Source organism: Ovis aries, chromosome 19 (assembly GCF_016772045.2).
Source record: "Ovis aries strain OAR_USU_Benz2616 breed Rambouillet chromosome 19, ARS-UI_Ramb_v3.0, whole genome shotgun sequence".
Classification (NCBI taxonomy): domain Eukaryota; kingdom Metazoa; phylum Chordata; class Mammalia; order Artiodactyla; family Bovidae; genus Ovis; species Ovis aries.
Genome location: NC_056072.1, coordinates 6,200,900 through 6,219,520, shown reverse-complemented (window position 1 = coordinate 6,219,520; position 18,621 = coordinate 6,200,900). Strand labels below are relative to the sequence as shown.

Here is an 18,621-nt window from a genome sequence, read left to right as displayed (position 1 = left end):
TGACTTGCACCTTAGCAAGATTGTTCCGGCTGCTTGTTGCTACTAGGTCATAAGAGGAGAAAGGGGCACAAGGAGACCAGTTAGGAGATTATGCTGAGAATCCAGGCAGGAGATGGTGGTGGCTTGGGCCAGGGCAGAGATGGTTGGGGTGGTGACATGGGGCGGGAATCTGGGCGAATAAGTGGAGTGATCAGACGCGGGGTGTGAACGGAAGGTGATGCCGAGGCTTTCTGCTTTGTTTCCGTGTGCGCTCAGTCACGCAGTCGTGTCCAACTCTCTGTGACCCCGCGGACTGTAGCCCACCAGGCTCCTCTGCCCATGACATTTTCCAGGCGAGAGTACTGGAGGGGGTTGCCACGCCCTCCTCCGGGGGATCTTCCTGCCCCAGGGATCGAACCCGTGTCTCTTGTGTCTCCTGGGATTCTTCAACACTAGTGCCACCTAAAATACTGCATAATTGCTGATGCTCTTCCCCGCACTGTGCACTTCCTGCCCGTGGCTCGCTTACTTATTTTCCAGCTGGGAGCCTGTACCTCCTAACCTCCTCCCCTCTGGCAGCCACCTGTCTGTCCTCTGAATCTGTGTTTCTGCTGTGTTGCGTTTGTTCATTTTGTGTTTTTAGATCCCACCTGTGTCATACAGTGTGTATCTTTCTCTGTCTGACTTATTTCACGAAGCATAATAGCCTCTAGGTCTCTCCCTTTTGTCACAAAGGGCAACATTGCATGAGCTTTTACCATCACTGTTTCACTGTGGATTTATACCACAGTTTCTCGGTCCCTTTGTCTGTTGGTGGGCACTTGGGTTGCTTCCATATCTTGGTTATTGTAAATGATGCTGCTTGAATGTAGGGGTGTGTGTATCTCTTCCAATTCGTGTTTTCGTTTTCTTTGGATGCATACCCAGAGTGTGACTGCCAGGTCGTGTGGTGGAGCTGGCCTTAGTTTGGGGAACCTCCGTGCTGTTCTCCATAGTGGCTGCGCCAAGTGACACTCCCACCACCCGTGAACGGGGCGCCCTTCCTCCACACCCCCACCGGCGCTTCCTATCTCTGATCTTTCTCACGACGGCCGTTCTGACAGGCGGGAGGTGACATCTCGCTGTGGTTTTGATCTGGGTCTCCCTGGTGCTTTGAGGCGTGCAGCGTCTGCTCCTGTGCCTGTTGGCCATTAGGCGGCCGTGCCAACTGCTCTGTGTCTCTTCAGATCCTCCACCTCGTCAGTTGTTTGGTTTCTTAACGTCGAGATGTGTAGGTTCTTTGTCTGTTTGGAATATTAACCCCTGATCAGGTGCATCTGGGGCTCAGATGTGAGCTGTGAGAGGCAGATGACACCAGGCTTTTGGCCTGAGCAGCTTAGAAGGAAGAGCCCTTCGCTGAGGTGAGGAAGACTGGAGGCGGTGCTGGTTTGGAAGAAGGAGTCTGCAGGGGTCCAGGTGGGTTATGCTAGGGTTTAGATATTCGAGGGGTGACTGGAGCAGACAGTGACTCTGCATGCTGGGATTCTGTGGGGAGGTCCCAGCTGAGGTTAAAACGTGTCACTTAGGACCTGGAGACTCATGTCTGCCGAGTGTAGGGTCAGCCTCTGACGTTCAGGATCTGGGCTCCCCCGTTCCTTACGGGCAGCTGGGAGGGGCTGCTGCCTTCATTCACCTTGGACACCTGGGGCAAAGCTCTTAATGACGTGTGTTGGAAATCATGTCACACCCTTGCTGTAGCATCTCGAGCAGAGCTGGGATTTTCTGCTCTCATTTTTCCTCTGTGCCTGAAAATTCTCCTTCAGACATCTCAGTGGAGTGCGGAAAGTGAAGGAAGAGTCTGGAGAGACTCTGCAGGGCCCCCTGGGGACCCGCACCCTAGGTACTCCTGCCGTCGACGGGCCTGGGGGGCTTGCCTCTCATTCTTGTGGAGCTTTCAGCCTCTCTCAGTCCTTTCAGTAGCCCCATCTCCCTTACTTTCATATAAATTAAGGGTGGGCTCTGTAACCCACCGTTTTTCTGACTTTTCACAGAAAACGCTTCTCACTTCAGTTCAGTCGCTCAGTTGTGGCCGACTCTTTGCGATCCCATGGACTGCAGCACGCCAGGCCTCCCTGTCCATCACCAACTCCTGGAGCTTGCTCAGACTCATGTCCATCCAGTCGGTGATGCCGTCCAACCATCTCATCCTCTGTCATCCCCTTCTCCTCCTGCCTTCAATCTTTCCCAGCAGCAGGGTCTTTTCCAATGAGTCAGTTTTTTGCATCCGGTGGCCAAAGTATTAAAGTTTCAGCTTCAGCATCAGTCCTTCCAATAAATATTCAGGAATGATTTCCTTTAGAATAGACTGGTTGGATCTCTGTGCAGTCCAAGGGACTCTCAAGAGTCTTCTCCAACACCACAGTTCAAAAGCATCAGTTCTGTGGCGCTCAGCTTTCCTCACAGTCCAACTCTCACATCCATCTATGACTACTGGAAAAATCCTTGACTAGACGGACCTTTGTTGACAAAGTAATGTCTCTGCTTTTTAATAAGCTGTTTAAGTTGCTTATAGTTTTTCTTCCAAGGAGCAAGTGTCTTTTAATTTCATGGCTGCAGTCACCATCTGCAATGATTTTGGAGCCCCCAAAAAACCAAAGTCTGTCACTGTTTCCATTGTTTTCCCATCTATTTGCCATGAAATGATGGGACTGGATGCCATGATCTTCATTTTCTGAATGTTGAGTTTCAAGCCAATTTTTCCACTCTCCTCTTTCACTTTCATCAAGAGGCTCTTTAGTTCTTCTTCTCTTTCTGCCAAAAGAGTGGTGTCATCTGCATATCTGAGGTTATTGATATTTCTCCCGGCAATCTTGATTCCAGCTTGTGCATCATTCAGCCCAGCATTTCTCATGGTGTACCCTGTAAATAAGCAGGGTGACAATATACAGTCTTGACATACTCCTTTCCCAATCTGTAACCAGTCTGTTGTTCCATGTCCAGTTCTAACTGTTGCTTCTTGATCTGCATACAGATTTCTTAGGAGGCAGGTCAGGTGGCCTGGTATTCCCATCTCTTGAAGAATTTTCCACAGTTTATTGTGATCCACACAGTCAAAGGCTTTGGCATAGTCAATAAAGCAGAAGTAAATGTTTTTCTGGAACTCTCTTGCTTTTTCAGTGATCCAATGGATGTTGCCAATTTGATCTCTGGTTCCTCTTGCTTTTCTAAATCCAGCTTGAACATCTGGAAGTTCACGGTTCACATACTGTTGAAGCCTGACTTGGAGAATTTTAAGCATTACTTTACTAGCGTGTGAGATCAGTGCAATTGTGTGATAGTTTGATCATTCTTTGGCATTGCCTTTCTTTGGGATTGGAATGCAAAGTAACCTTTTCCAGTCCTGTGGCCACTGCTGAGTTTTCCAAATTTGCTGGCATATTGAGTGCAGCACTTTCACAGCATCGTGTTTCAGGATTTGAAATAGCTCAACTGGAATTCCATCACCTCTACTAGCTTTGTTTGCACTGATGCTTTCTAAGGCCCACTTGACTTCACATTCCAGAATGTCTGGCTCTAGGTGAGTGATCACACCATCATGATTATCTGGGTCATGAAGTTCTTTTTTGTACAGTTCTTCTGTGTATTCTTGCCATCTCTTCTTAATATCTTCTGCTTCTGTTAGGTCCATATCATTTCTGTCCTTTATCGAGCCCATCTTTGCATGAAATGTTCCCTTGGTATGTCTAGTTTTCTTGAAGAGATCTCTAGTCTTTCCCATTCTATTGTTTTCCTCTATTTCTTTGCATTGATCGCTGGGGAAGGCTTTCTTATCTCTCCTTGCTATTCTTTGGAACTCTGCATTCGGTTGGGTATATCTTTCCTTTTCTTTACCTTTCACTCCTCTTCTTTTCATGGCTGTTTATAAAGCCTCCTCAGACAACTTTTTTGCGTTTCTTTTTCTTGGGGATGGTCTTGATCACTGCCTCCTGTACAATGTCACCAACGTCTGTCCGTAGTTCTTCAGGCACTCTGTCTATCAGATCTAATCCCTTGATTCTATTTGTCACTTCAACTGTGTAAAAGATTTGATTTAGGTCATACCTGAATGGTCTAGTGGTTTTCTCTACTTTCTTCAATTTTAGTCTGAATTTGGCAATAAGGAGTTCGTGATCTGAGCCACAGCCAGCTCCCAGTCTTGTTTTTGCTGACTGTATAGAGCTTCTCCATCTTTGGCTGCAAAAAATATAATCAGTCTGATTTCGGTGTTGACCATCTGCTGATGTCCATGTGTAGAGTCTTCTCCTGTGTTGTTGGAAGAGGGTGTTTGCTATGACCAGTGTGTTCTCTTGGCAAAATTCTGTTAGCCTTTGCCCTGCTTCATTCTGTACTCTGAGGCCAAATTTGCCTGTTACTCCAGACACTTCTTGACTTCCTATTTTTGCATTCCAGTCCCCTACAATGAAAAGGACATCTTTTTTGGGTGTTAGTTCTAGAAGGTCTTGCAGGTCTTCATAGAACCATTTAGCTTTAGCTTCTTCAGCATTACTTGTCGGGGCATAGACTTGGATTACTGTGATATTGAATGGTTTGCCTTGGAGACGAACAGAGATCATTCTGTTGTTTTGGAGATTGCATCCAAGTACTGCATTTCGGACTCTTTTGTTGACCATGATGGCTACTCCATTTCTTCTGAGGGATTCCTGCCCGCAGTAGTAGATATAATGGTCATCTGAGTTAAATTCACCCATTCCAGTCCATTTTAGTTTGCTGATTCCTAGAATGTCAACATTCACCCTTGCCATCTCTTGTTTGACCACTTCCAATTTGCCTTGATTCATGGACCTGACATTCCAGGTTCGTATGCAGTATTGCTCTTTACAGTATCGGACCTTGCTTCCATCACCAGTCACATCCACAGCTGGGTGTTGTTTTTGCTTTGGCTCCATCCCTTCGTTCTTTCTGGAGTTATTTCTCCACTGATCTCCAGTAGCATGTTGGGCACCTACCAACCTGGGGAGTTCCTCTTTCAGTATCCTATCATTTTGCCTTTTCATACTGTTCATGGGGTTCTCAAGGCAGGAATACTGAAGTGGTTTGCCATACCCTTCTCCAGCGGACCACGTTTTGTTCAGAACTCTCCGCCGTGACCCGTACGCAGGACTGGGAAACAGACCCTGGGAGGGCACAGACAGAAAGAACCCTGTGCCCACCAGGACTCAGGAGAAAGGAGCAGTGACCCCACAGGAGACTGACCCAGACGTGCCCGTGAGTGTCCAGGAGTCTCTGGCGGAGGCGTGGGTCAGCGGTGGCCTGCTGCGGGCTCAGGGGCACTGGTGTGGCAGTGGGTGCGGGACCTTTTGAAGGAGGTCGCCATTATCTTCATTACCTCTGCCATAGTGGCCTCAGGTGAATAACAGGGAGGGAACACAGCCCCTTCCATCAACAGAAAATTGGATTAGAGATTGACTGAGCATGGCTCCGCCCATCAGAACAAGACCCCGTTTCCCCCTCAGTCACTCTCACCCATCAGGAAAACGCTTCTAAGAATACCAAGCTTCCCAGATTCTGGTTGTTGTGCTCGAGGCACCTCTGGGGGCGGGTTGTGGGTGGGGGGCGCTGGGAGAGGTGGGTTGCTTTTCTTTGCCTCACTGCCTTCTTTGTGCTGATCCGGGACATTCCATGAATGCGTTGGTTGGGCTTGAAGTGACGATTTTCAGCCCTTCATTCCATAAATTAGATGGGTCTACCTGAAATCTTGGGCTTAACTTTTAAAATTTATTTTGCTGTCGGATCTTTGTTGCAGAATGTAGGATCTAGTTCCCTGACCAGGGATCGAACCCAGGCCCCCTGCACTGGAAGCGTGGAGTCCTGGCCACTGGCCCCGTAGGGAAGTCCCGGGGAAGCTTTAAATGAGTGCCTTTAGGCTGTGGCACGTTTGGCTGTGATCAGATGCCCTTATCAAGTGCTCCACTGTGCCTTGACTTTTCCTAGCCGCTCCTCAGAGGCCTCCCTGAACGGTCCCTCAGCGCTGACACTGTTCAGCCCTCCCCGAGGTGGCATCACTCTGTGAAAGGAGGCATGGGTCCCTCTGCTTGGCACCCACCAGATTGCTGGGGACATGGCTCATCCAGCCGGTCTGGAAACCCCTGCCCCCCAGAACTCCAGACCAGTGCCCAGTACATGGGTCCAGGTGATAGGCCGGGACTGGTTTGCCCGTGAAGGCTGGCTCACGGGGCCTGCAGACTAGTCCCCTGGAGTTGCTTTCCATGCTTCTGTGCTTTCTTTCCAGTGTCAACGTCCTGTTGGAATATTTTGGTTCCTCAAAATTATTATAGATATGTCAGTTTCAAAGTCTTCATACTTGGCCTTATGTTTATTGATAAATCAATTGGTGGGATTTAAAGCAGAAACCTCCCAGCTTGAGGACTAGCCATGATCCGGAAGGCTGGATTATTCGCTGTTTTTAAGCTTCTCTTGAAAACAGAGTCTTGAGAAGGCATACTTGCTGGTGATTTAATGAGTGAGAACACATTTATGAGTTTTCAGAAAAGAGCCCAGGAAAGCGGTCTCAGCAGTGCAGTAAGTCAGCCTTGCTCTGGGCTCGCTCCTCTGATTTCAGTGGACTGGAGGGAAGTTTCACCTTGGTTTGGGCAGGCGGAGGCTGCCTCCCACCTGGCTCCCCAGCCCCCATGAGCATCACCCATCACCTGACTTTGTGAGTTCCTCTTCATTCCTGAGTGGAAGAAGCACTGCTAAGAATTCACCTGCCCAGAGAGTGGGGCTTCCCTGGTGGCTCAGAGGTTAAAGCATCTGCCTGCAATGCAGGAGACCTGGGTTCAGTCCCTGGGTCAGGAAGATCCCCTGGAGAAGGAAATGGCAACCCACTCCAGTATCCTTGCCTGGAGAATCCCATGGACGGAGGAGCCTGGTGGGCTCCAGTCCACAGGGTCGCAAAGAGTCGGACACGACTGAGTGACTTCACTTTCACTTTCAGGGCGTGGGGAGCAATCAGTATCCTAGCAGCATAGCTGTGTGCTCTTAGCTGAGTTTCAGGGGTCACCTTTTCACATCCCCATGAGGTCTGGGTTCCGTTACCCTGCATCAGCTGAGGGGCAGAGGAGTTAAGGTCACCAGGCTGGTGAAGGACGGGGGACGTGGAGTGATGCAGGGCTCCCCAGCCTCCAGGACCTAACGCCTGGTAACCTGAGATGGAGATGATGTGACGATAGAAACAAGGTGCTCGGTAAACGTAGTGTGCGTGAGTCATCCCCAGACCACCACCCCCAGCCCCCATCCGTGAAAAGAGCTTCTTCCACGAAACCGGTCCCTGGTGCGGTGCCAGTGTTGGGGATTGCTGACCTCAGGTCTCATCTGTGCTTGGTCACGCCCGATTCTTTGCAGCCCCTCAGCCTCTGACCACAGGCTCATCGTCCATGGGGCTCTCCAGGCGAGAACAGTGCAGCAGGTTGCCATTTCCCACTCCAGAGGATCTCTCCGACCCAGGGATTGAACCCCTGTCTCCCGCATTGCAGGCAGATTCTTTCCCCCCGAGCCACCTGGGAAGGTCTCATCTAAGACGTTTTTTTTAAAAATGGTGACGCATGTTGTTGTTTAGTTGCTTCTGACTTTGTGACCCCGTGGACTGCAGCGCACCAGGCCTCCCTGTCCTTCCCTGTCTCCCCAAGTTTGCCCAAGTTCATGTCAATTGAATTGGTGATGCTGTCTAACCATCTCCAGGCATATGCTCCAGGTAAATATGTTCTAAAGAAACTATCACTTGTCTGATCCTAGCTCACCAAGTTCACTCTCGTGAAGGAGACCGGAAGACCCAGCACGTGGGGCTCACGGCTGCCGCACGCTCCTGCTCTGCAGAGGCCACTGCGGGATGTGCCAGTGGGCTGGGGTCGCCGAGGCTGGGAGGGCTGACCACAGACGGGGCCAGTGTGGACGGCAGGGGTGGGGTGGTGCTCTCTGGGACACCTGAGTCCCCTGGGAGGATTGGACGTCAGTGAGGGGGGCAGGGATGGGGGACAGAGAGCCGCCTTCTCTGCACCCTTGAAGGCAGGTGACGGAGGCACCTGCAGCTTCCTCCTCCCGGTCTTGGGTCTTCCTCCTCCCTCCTGCCGCAGGCCCTGAGACCTCGAGGCTTTTGAGCAGAACTGGAGCACGGGGGAATCAGTGGGGCCTCATTCTCCCCAGCTTCCACTTCCAGTCCCTCTTGACTTGTTGGTCTCAGATCTGATTGGCATGAGCTGAAACTTGCCACCTGCCCCTATCTATAGCAGCTTAATTCTAGGAAGGGCGCAAGTAGCCTTAAAAATGAAAGCAACTCAGGCCTGCCCATACTTCCCCAGGGTCCTGAGCAGGAGCCGTGAGAAGGGACAACGGTCAGGTCCTCCTGGGAGACACGGGTCCACCCTCGCCTGCATCTCAGGACAGGGCCCCAGGGGTTACCTGGGGCCTCTCGGCTGTGGGAGGAGGGACAGTGAGGAGAGAGAGGCCTGAAGCTTGGCTTTGGGGAAGATGCTATACTTAAGATGGTGCAGAGGTCAGTGTGCTCAGAATTTTGGCATATCTGGTGGAGTGGAGCCGTGTTGCCTGGGCATTTATGTTACAGGAATTCATGTAACATAAGAGGGTGAGAGGGAGAGATTTCAGTGTTGCTGCGACCTCTGCCCCTCAGGCCTGCCCCGTGATCCTGAGTGACCCATAAGCCTGCTTTTCTCAGGGATCTTCACTTCTCCAGGTGCCTGCGCGTGAGCATCCTGCCCACCCCCCTTCCCCGCCCCACGCAGCTGTTCCCCGCTGGGGTAGACTGTGACCCCCCACCTCCACCCCGCCACACACACACGCAGCTGTCCCCTGGGCTCACAGCCTGCTATCTGTGTGCCGGCAGGTCTGACTTGGCAGGACTTCACCCGGGGTGAGCGTGAGGGTTCTGAACGAGCCTGGTTTGTTCCATCCACTGTAGCTCACGGGCAATTCAGGGAGTTTTCAAGAGTAAATTGAGTGACTCCTCCAGCACATCTTTATGTGGGCTTTGGAAATTCAGTACTCGTGACCCCTCTGTATCTTCAGACTCTCTTGGCGAGCTCCCCGGGGCTGAAAGGGACACAGCCACACCCACAGTGTCTCTCTGCTGGGCAAATTCCAGCTCGATTGATTGGTTGATGTTTTTATTTTAATTTGTTGGCTGTACAGCAAAGTGGCTCAGATATACACACACACACACACACACGCACGCACACACACACACACACACACACACACACACACACCATTCTTTTTCGTATTCTCCCCCATTACTGTTTATCACAGGATACTGGATGTGGTTGCCTGCGCTATGCAGTAGGACCTTGCTGTTTATCCGTCCGATGTACTCTGCTCACCCCGGCCTCCCGAGCCATCCCTGCCTTAGCCCCCTCTCCCTTGGCGACCACAATTCTGTTCTCCACGTCTGTGAGACTGCTTATGCTTTGTTGCCCAGTTGCTAAGTTCTATCCAGTTCTTTGGGACCCAATGGACTGCAGCACGCCAGGCTTCCCTATCCTTCATCATCTCCTGGAGTTTGCTCAATTCACGTCCATTGAGTCGGTGATGCCATCCAACCATCTCATCCTCTGTCGGCCCCTTCTCCTCTTGCCCTCAGTCTTTCCCAGCATCGGGGGCTTTTCCAGTGAGTCAGTTTCTTCACATCAGGTGGCCAAAGTATTGGATCTTCAACTTTAGCATCAGTCTTTCCAATGAATATTCAGGGTTGATTTCTTTTAGGATGGACTGGTTGGATCTCCTTGCAGTCCAAGGGCCTCTCGAAAGTCTTCTCCAGCACCACAATTCAAAAGCATCAATTTCCCAGCACTCAGACTTCTTTATGTTCCAACTCTCACATCTGTATATGACTACTGGAAAAACCATAGCTCTGACTAGACGGACCTTTGTCTGCAAAGTGATGCCTCTGCTTTTTAATATGCTGTCTAGATTTGTCAATGCCTTTCTTTCAAGCAGCAAGCGTCTTTTAATTTCATGGCTACGGTCACCATCTGCAGTGATTTTGGAGCCCAAGTTTCTCACCATTTCCATTGTTTCCCCATGTATTTGCCATGAAGTGATGGGACCAGATGCCATGATCTTAGTTTTTTGAATGTTGAGCTTTAAGCCACTTTTTCACTCTCCTTTTTCACCCTCATCAAGAGGCCCTTTATTTCCTCTTTGCTGTCTGCCTTTAGAGTGATGTCATTTGAGATTGTTGATATTTCCCCCGGCAATCTTGATTCCAGCTTGTGGTCCATCCAGTCTGGCGTTTCGCACGATGTGTCTTGCATGTAAGTTACACGAGCAGAGTGTTTCACAGACAAGCTCATCTGTGTCATGTTTCAGACCCACATGTAAGTGGTGCCATGTGGCGTTTGTCTTTCTCTGCTTGGCCTACTTCACGCAGTGTGCTCATCTCTAATTTTACCCATGTTGGTGAAAATGTGACTTTATTCTTTTCATGGCTGAGTGGTACCTAGGCCTGTTGATTTAGATGCTTATCTAGCCTCAGAGGGAAGTGCCAGCTGAGTTTTCATTTCTGTGTTTCCAAGGAATGCTCACTGAGTAGTTGTGAAGGCCCTGGAGCCAGGCAGGGTCCCCAGGGCGCATTGAGCCTCCTTATTCTTCCCGGTAGAGGAACCAGAGGCCCAGGGAGGGGACATCACTGATGCTTCTGGCCGCGTGGATCCGAAGCACACGCTGGCTTTCCTGAGGCTCTCGGTGCCCTTGCCCACTGCCAGGCCAGCGTGGACAGGAGTGGAGGTGGGAGGGCATTTCTACAGGAAGCAGAGCCCCAGGGTGGGTGGGAGGCCGGGAAGGCTCTCACTCAGAGTGAACCTCAGGAAGCCCATCCTGCTGGTTCCCAGGCCTCTGCCGGGCAGGGAGGTGCTGGCCCTCGGTGGGGCGCCCAGCAGGCAGGAGCGGGACGCTGATGCGCCCGCTCTCTAGCAGCCCGGGGAGACGGTGCACACAGCGGTGCTCACAGCGGTCTTTGAGAACTTGGTCCAAACTGTCGTTCTTTTCCCCAGAAAAAGAGAGAGCCCCGAATCGTTTGCATCATGGCAGGAGGGCCAGAGCTCTCCAGGTCTAGGGCTCAGCTTCCAGGGCGGACTCCCCTGGGTGGTGGCAGCGCAGTGCGCTCTGATTTCTAACTTCCTGGGAACCTTTGAGCCTGTCTCTGTTGCCCTCAGGATAAAGGCAGAACTCGTCAACAGGCTTTTGGAAGTTTAAAGGTGCAGTCTGGCCCCTGTAGACTGAGCAGCCTCCACACCTCTGCCCACCACCAGCCTTTCTCCCCCAGGAGCCTTTTCTCAGCCCCCTTACCCCCACCCCAGGCTCACCTGGCTGCTTCCCACCACAGGGCCTTTGCACACGCCTTCCTCAACCTGATACTCTCCCCTGCCCTCCTCCCCAGCTCAGCCCTTAGCCCAGCTCCTGCGTCCCTTCCCCAGGGGAGTCTCTCCTGCCAGGTCAGCTCCTCCCCGTCCCTCCTCGTCACAGTCGTGGCTCTGCTGGCCCCTCACTCACACCCACCTGTCTTTCGCCTTCTTGAGGGCAGAGGATGAGTCTGTGTGGGTCGTCACGTGTGTTCCTGGTGCCTGACAAGCAGTAGAGGCATGGCACACAGGACTGGCAGGGAGGCGGCTGCCAGGGGCGCCTGGGCAGAGGCGGGAGGCGTGACGTCCGTGGCCGGAGCAGGTTTGGTTTCTCATCTTTGCACTGGTCCCCAGTGATGCTGCAAGCTCAGCTTCTATGCCTGGTGCCAAATCAAATCTCAGAGGCCAAGTTCTGGGTGAAGTAGAAGAGAACAGCTTTATTGCTTTGCCCAGCAAAGGAGGACATGGTGGGTTCCTGGCCTCCAAGCTGTGCGTCCCAGCCGGGGAGGATGGGGTGAGGAGCTGAGTAGTTCAGGGGCGGGGCTGCTGAAAGATGAGGCTGTGTGCAGGGTCCACACGTCTACTCTGTACATCTGTGTCTCTGTTCCTGCCCTGGAGCCAGGTCCATCTGCGCTGTTTCCAGATTCCGTGTATGCGTGTTAACATGTGGTTCTTGTCTTTCTGACTTCACTCCGTACGACGGACCAGGTCTGTCCGCATCTCTGTGAGTGGCTGCTTCGCTCTTTTCATGGCTGATACTCCTCTGGGTGTGTGTACCGCATCTCCGCAGTCCACTCCTCCATCGGTGGGCGTGCAGGTGCCCAGGTCCCGGCTGCGTCAGCAGCAGCGCTGCTCCTGTCTTGGTTAGCAACTGTGCGGGTTTGCCCTTTGGACCTCCAGGGAGGTCGGGGAGGCTGGAGTCTTGCCGATGAGGAACGGGGGGCACGAAGCCCCGCAGGGTCGCGCTGGGTTTGACCAGCCGCCCTTCCGTCGTGGGCGAGCCCGACGCGCAGTCTTCCCCCAGGCGTGCTGCGGCTCCTGGAGCACGGGGAGGAGTACGTGTTCACCCTGCCCAGCGCCTACGCCCGGTCCATCCTCACCCTCCCGTGGGTGGAGCTCGGAGGCAAAGTCAGCATCGCCTGTGCCAAGACCGGCTACTCGGCCACCGTCATCTTCCACACGAAGCCTTTCTACGGGGGCAAGGTCCACAGGTAGGCGGTGGCAGGGGCCGGGCCCGTGTCTGTCTGATCATGAGGCCCCAGGCCTCCTCTCTCCATCCGAAGCCTGGGTTCCAGCCGGGAGATGCGCTGATAATCAAAATCCAGTTAAGGGATCTTTTTCAGATGACGGGTCTCCTGGGGCAGAGCTCTGGACCCTTCCCGGCCTGGTGAGCTGCTGGTGGAGCACAGAGCAGAGAGCAGAGGGCTTCTGGGGTTACTGTCACCTCTCGCTCCCCAGGCCTCCGCCTGACCTGTTCTGATACAGCTGGTCCATGAGCACCATGCAACATCCTGAATCCTGTGTCTTTGAGAGCAGGACTGTTTGTCTCCTTTGGGAAGCTAGGAAGCATGCCTTAAGAAGAGGAAGGAGAGGGCTTGGAGCAGAGCTTCACCTCGTTTTCATGGTTCTGGTTATAAGATTCTCTCCCTTTGGAGCAGATCACTGGATAAGCAAAGGAGGACTTTCTTATGCCTTTCTCTTGGAATGTTGTCCTGGGTGGCGTTCACCTAGGGGTGTTGGATGGTGGTGTTCATCCCGGGAAGTGGATGCCCTCCTGGCCATTTTGGAGCTGGACACACTGGCTCCTAAGAGCCAATTGTGTGCGTTTCTCCCCCGCTCAGCGGCCCCTCGTCCTGCCTGATGACTTGAGATCCACCAAGGTTGGGGCAGGGAAGAAGTTCACAGAAGGGCTGCAAACCGGGTGTTTCCCTCGTGGTGAGCCTGTTAGAGCGTTACCAGCACAGCACAGACACCCTTCCCACAGGATCCGCCAGAGGATCCCGGGTGCCCCCTGGGCCCCCAGCTGTGTCCAAGCTCAGGCGGGACGCTTCCAGGCCTGTGTTCGGAAACTCCACATTCATCCGGAGTGTGGATGAAAAGAGGAAAAGAGGCTCCTCCACCTGCCATTCCTGCTGTGTTATTCTGCCCGCAGCAGGCTCCTAGGGAGAGGGAGTGGGCTCTGCCTTCACCCAGAGCTGAGCCCAAGTCCCCGGGCAGGGTGGGTGAGGCGAGAGGCCACGCACCTCCACCAGGGCCCTCGTACACCAGGCTGCAGGGAGTCGCCCACGATGAGAGATTGAAAAGTTCTCCTGAGGCTCTTATGTTCTTTTGGTGGTTGAAATGTTCACTATTACTACTATTATTATTATTACTAACAAAAGTTTTTTTGCCGCACCCCACAGCATGCAGGATCCAGTTCCCTTACCAGCGACCCTAGTTCTAGCACAGTCAGACCCACCACCTTGCAGTGGCAGTGTGGAATTTTAACCACTGGGCCGCCAGAGAGGTCCCAAAATGTACACTGTTAGATGCTATCTGAGGAAGAAGGGTGATTTCCACTGCAATAATAACGTTTTGTAAAACCTTTGCATGTTTATCAAAACTAAGAAATTGATGAGATTCAACTCAACAACTCACAATAAAGAGCAATAAAGCACGTATAATTTTAAGCTGCCTAATTTATTGTCAAAAATCAGTAAAGCAACATTAATTGAAAACAAACCGAGAAAACTGAGGAGGGAATCAATTAGGACTTTGGGATTAACATATACATACTTTATATAAAACAGGTAAACAACAAGGACCTCCTGTATAGCACAGGGAACTCTACTCAGTATCTTATTATAAACCTATAAGTGAAAAGAATCTGAAAAAATATATATACATGTTCATATATGTGTGTGTAAACTATATGAATCACTGTTTTCTTGAAACTAACACACATCGTAAATTAAGAATACTTCAATTAAAAAAGCTAAGCATGGATGACCCAGAGAGATGTTATGGGGAGGGAGGTGGGAGGGGTGTTCATGTTTGGGAACGCATGTACACCCGTGGTGGATTCATGTCAATGTATGGCAAAACCAATATGATCAAATAAAATTGTATATTTAAAAAAAAAGCTAAACAGTTAACATTGCTGCGTCCTTAGACTTTACTCAGATCTACCTGTTTGCCCACTGATGCTTTCCTTATCTGCTCAAGGATGTTAGATCACATTTTAAGAGCTAGTCTTTGAGCAAAAGAGCAGCCCCATTAAAAAAAACTCTCTCGAGGTGAGCACACCTTTTGAAGTCGGTCTGTGTTCTGAAAATCTCACAAAGCGTGTCCGCTGCACTCCTCGTTCATTCAGGGTCACAGCAGAAGTGAAGCATAACCCCACCAACACCATCGTGTGCAAAGCCCACGGGGAGTGGAACGGGACCCTGGAGTTCACCTACAACAACGGGGAGACCAAGGTCATCGACACGACCACGCTGCCCGTGTACCCCAAGAAGATCCGCCCCCTGGAGAAGCAGGGCCCCATGGAGTCCAGGTGGGGACCAAGCTCTGCTGACCTTAGCACGTGACCCAAGGGGCAGAGAGGACGTCTCAGGGGACAGGGCCAGAATCATGTTCTGATTCTTTTAGAAACTGGAGTTATCCTCCGGGCGTCACTTAGGAATAGACCGGTTGTCGCTTGCAGTTTATTGTTCTGCAGTCATGGGGTAGAATGTGAAGACAGCCCGCCCGGACTTTACTGCCCGTCTTACAAGAATTTGTCAGCTCTGCTGGTCTATTACTTAATCACTAAGTTAAGTACAGAGCGATGCTAGTAATCAAAAAACTGTGCAATTAAGCAGTGAGATACTTTTATTTTCTTACCAGATTAGCTGTGAAAAAATTGACACTGGGTCCTGTGCAGGCAGGTGCCAGGTGCGCTGCAGGGACCGGAAGCTTTAAATTCGCAACTTCTCCTTTATTTTGTAGTCTGCTTCTGGGAATCTCATCTAAGGGAGACTCCTTCAGTTCACAAAAGGTTTTAAAAATGAAATTTTTGTTTTTAATTAAGCAACAGACAGAAACCATTTAACAGTGCAGTGATTTGGAGAATGGTTAAGTGAGTAAAGGAGAATCCACTCTGTCATATGAATATTCTGCAGCCACTTAACGTGATGTTTATGCAAGTACAGAAGCAGAGTCTTCTGGAAATATGCCATTAAAAATTTTTTAAATCCAGGAGTTCAGCCAAGTTTGCCCCGCAGGCCAGATTGCACCTTGTAAACGATTTTTGTAAAATTTTGTGGGAACACCGCCGTGTTCATCTGTTTGCGGCCACCGTCTTGCGACAATACTAGTGAAACGGCCTGCAAAGTTTAAAATGTTGCCTCGCTGGCCCTCACAGGAGAACATTTGCTAGCCCCTGCTCTTATCAAAAAGCATGCTGCTCTATAGAAAGATGACATGGGATTAAAATGAAATCACAGATGATCCCGTGAAAGGGTTTGCCATGACCAGAAAAGTTTGCCGCCAAATTGGAAAAGTGCTTATTATGTGGAAATGAGCCAGGGGTCCCAGTGTGTGTAAATAATACGTTGTCACTGAGCTTACTAGAAAGAGGGCTGCGGTGTCCTGGAAATCTGGTTGAGCTGGGAGTCCCCTACTGGTGCTCATTGATGAGAGTGTGACCTCCGTGTCGGAAGGGAGGGCGTGAACCCAGCCCAGTGAGCTGTGATGGGATGTGTCCCCCACCCACGTGGCCTCTGATGATGCCGGCCCCGAGTCAGGAGCCCTGTGGTTCCTGTCACAGCCCGCCTTGTTTCTGGCCTGGCTGTTGAGCACTAAATTCTGATTCCCTGAGCTAAGCTTCCAAGGACGTCCGTGGCTCAGCTGGTCCTTAGGGAGCCTCTTCGAGCAGGGAGCTCAGGCCCCTGCCTGGAGCAGAGCGGATGGGGGATGGAGTGTGGAACGGGAGAAGGGCGGGGGTTGATGCTTCTTGTCTCACACACGTGGACTTCCTGGCACCTAGAACTGGGCCGTCGGCAAACCCAGCTGTCCACCTTGTTGTCTCGTGGTAGGAATGGCCCAGAGGTGCGGTGTCTGCCATTTGGAGCACCTGAGCCCGCTTACATGCCCGCCAGCCAGGCCCCACCTGCGGAGGCCAAGGAAGGACCGCCCAGTTGCCTTGGCCCCCCTCCGCACCACCCCGTGGAAGGGAACCCCTGCCCCATTGTGGGAAGAGAAGCTGCTTTTCATCAGGCGCCCCCGTCAGCGTGCTCACGATGCCCCGAGCCTGGCCTGCGTGCTGCTGCTGACCACCCCTGGCCTCCAGGACCTCCCTGCTCTCCGCAAAGGCTCCCTGGGCTTCCTTTTTGCTTTTCACGCTGACCTGCTCCTACCCTCCCAGCCCTGGAGGCTTTTCTGCCCTGCATTTTGGCCTGAGGTTCAGCGTCTTCCCCAGTGAGCCCTGGCCTTGCCCCTCCGGGGGTTTCTGGGTGGAACCTGTGAATGAATGGGCAGAGCCCTTAAAGTGGGGCCGCTCCTTGCTCATCATCTCGTCTCCAGCCATGGGGCTCTCTGCCCTCTAGTTCTGAGGCCACTGTCCTATGATGGGACTTGTCAGGGGAAGTCCTGCCCTGGGAGCACCCCCACCCTAGATGGCCAGGCACCTGGTCATTCCCTCTGCACGAGATGTGCGTTGAAGGTGGGGGCAATGGAAAAGCCAGTTTGAGGCAGCAACCAGCCCGCCCTGTCTGCTTCCCCACCCCCTTTTCCTCTGTGAGCCCACCTCTTCCCCTCTAAGCTCTCAAGGTGCAGTAGAAAGAGCGAGGGCTGGGAGCCCAGTTGGACCTGGCTTCCTGCCCCGCTCCAGAGCTTTCTCCTGTGTACGCTGGGAGCTGGGACGCCACTGTCCCCGGGGCTTTGTGGGGTGGGCACTGACTGGGGTGGGGGCGGGCAGTCTGGCCTCTGCAGCCTGAGCCCATCTCCCGTCCTGGACTCGGATTCCCCAGGAGGCTGCTGTCTTGGACAGCTTGGCTGCTCCACTGCTGACTCCCTGGCCTAGGAGCTAACAGGGTGCCTGTGCTCAGCCTGCTGCAGAGGCATCCGTGTCCCCCAAGCCAGGGAGGGGTGCTCTCTGTGGAGAAGTCTGCTGTTTCCTTTGTGCGGAATCTGGGCGGGTTCTGATAACGAGAAAGTGAGGAAGTGACCCTTCACCTAAATGTGGGTCCCCCCCAACTCAGCTCCAGGACAGAGTGGGACTAGTGGGGAGGCGTTTCCTCAGGAAGGAAGCTGATGGCTTCTCCAGTAAATGAATGAACAAACGAGTCTAACTTCGCATGTAGACACGGGCAGGTGGTGGATCCTCCGGTGTCTGTAACTCCTAGTCTGGGCTTCCCCTGCGGGAGCAGCCACTGTTTGCGTCCATCAACTTGCTGACCTCGGGCAGGCGGCTGCCCTGGGTGTGGGTCATCTTTTCTCTGCTTTAGGATGGGGTCCTAACATCACGTCTGTGTCACTGGTGTGTTGTGGTGATGAGTTAATGTGCACTGCTTATAAACAAGGTACCTGCCGCGTGGAAGGGTCTGCGTGGATTCTGGCTGTAGCAGCAGCAGGATTCCTCCCATCACCCCTAGACTGGTCCCGCGGCGCTCAGAGCCCGGGGGTGTAGAGGGGATTCAGGGTTGGGTGCAGATGGGGCCCCGGGATCACAGCCTCGGGCCGCTGGCCGTGCGTGACTGCTAACTGTGCCCCCCATGTTCCCCCAGGAACCTCTGGCGGGAGGTGACCCGGTGCCTGCGCCTAGGGGACATGGAGGCGGCCACCGAGCAGAAGCGGCGGCTGGAGGAGAAGCAGCGCGCGGAGGAGCGGAAGCGGGAGAACCTCCGCGCGCCCTGGCGGCCCAAGTACTTCATCCAGGAGGTGACCCGGGCGGCGGGGTGGGCGAGGGACGGGCAGGGAGGACGAGGCAGGGCCGGGCGTGGCGGCCGCGGCCCCGGGGCCCTGAGTGCCCGCCGCTCTCAGGTTTCCTTTAGAGGAGCGCCCCTGCCGGGGGGGAGGCGCGCAGCGGGGGCGCGCTCTGGGCACCTAGCGCTTCACAGAGGCCGCAGACTGCTGCTCCGTCTTCTACAGCGAGTTAATGGGAAAGGCCTGCCCAGCCCGTCTCCTCACCCGGGGAGGTTGGAACCTTCCTATGACAGGAACCTTTTTAGAGCTTTGCCTTTCGTGGGGCCAGTGGAATGGACTTGGAGGGAGAGACCGGTGGGGGGTTGGGGAG

General features: G+C 52.8%; 1 protein-coding gene across 3 annotated transcripts in view; it reads left to right on the top strand.

The window, feature by feature from the left end:
- The window catches only part of OSBPL10 (oxysterol binding protein like 10), a 342,133-nt gene that overhangs the window by 300,079 nt on the left and 23,433 nt on the right, over positions 1-18,621 (top strand). For all 3 annotated transcript variants that reach the window (XM_027957942.3, XM_042235773.2, XM_042235774.2), the window contains exons 9-11: positions 12,391-12,577; positions 14,719-14,901; positions 18,113-18,266. In XM_027957942.3, the coding sequence (XP_027813743.1) occupies positions 12,391-12,577; positions 14,719-14,901; positions 18,113-18,266 (524 nt within the window). The remainder of the gene's footprint in view (positions 1-12,390; positions 12,578-14,718; positions 14,902-18,112; positions 18,267-18,621) is intronic.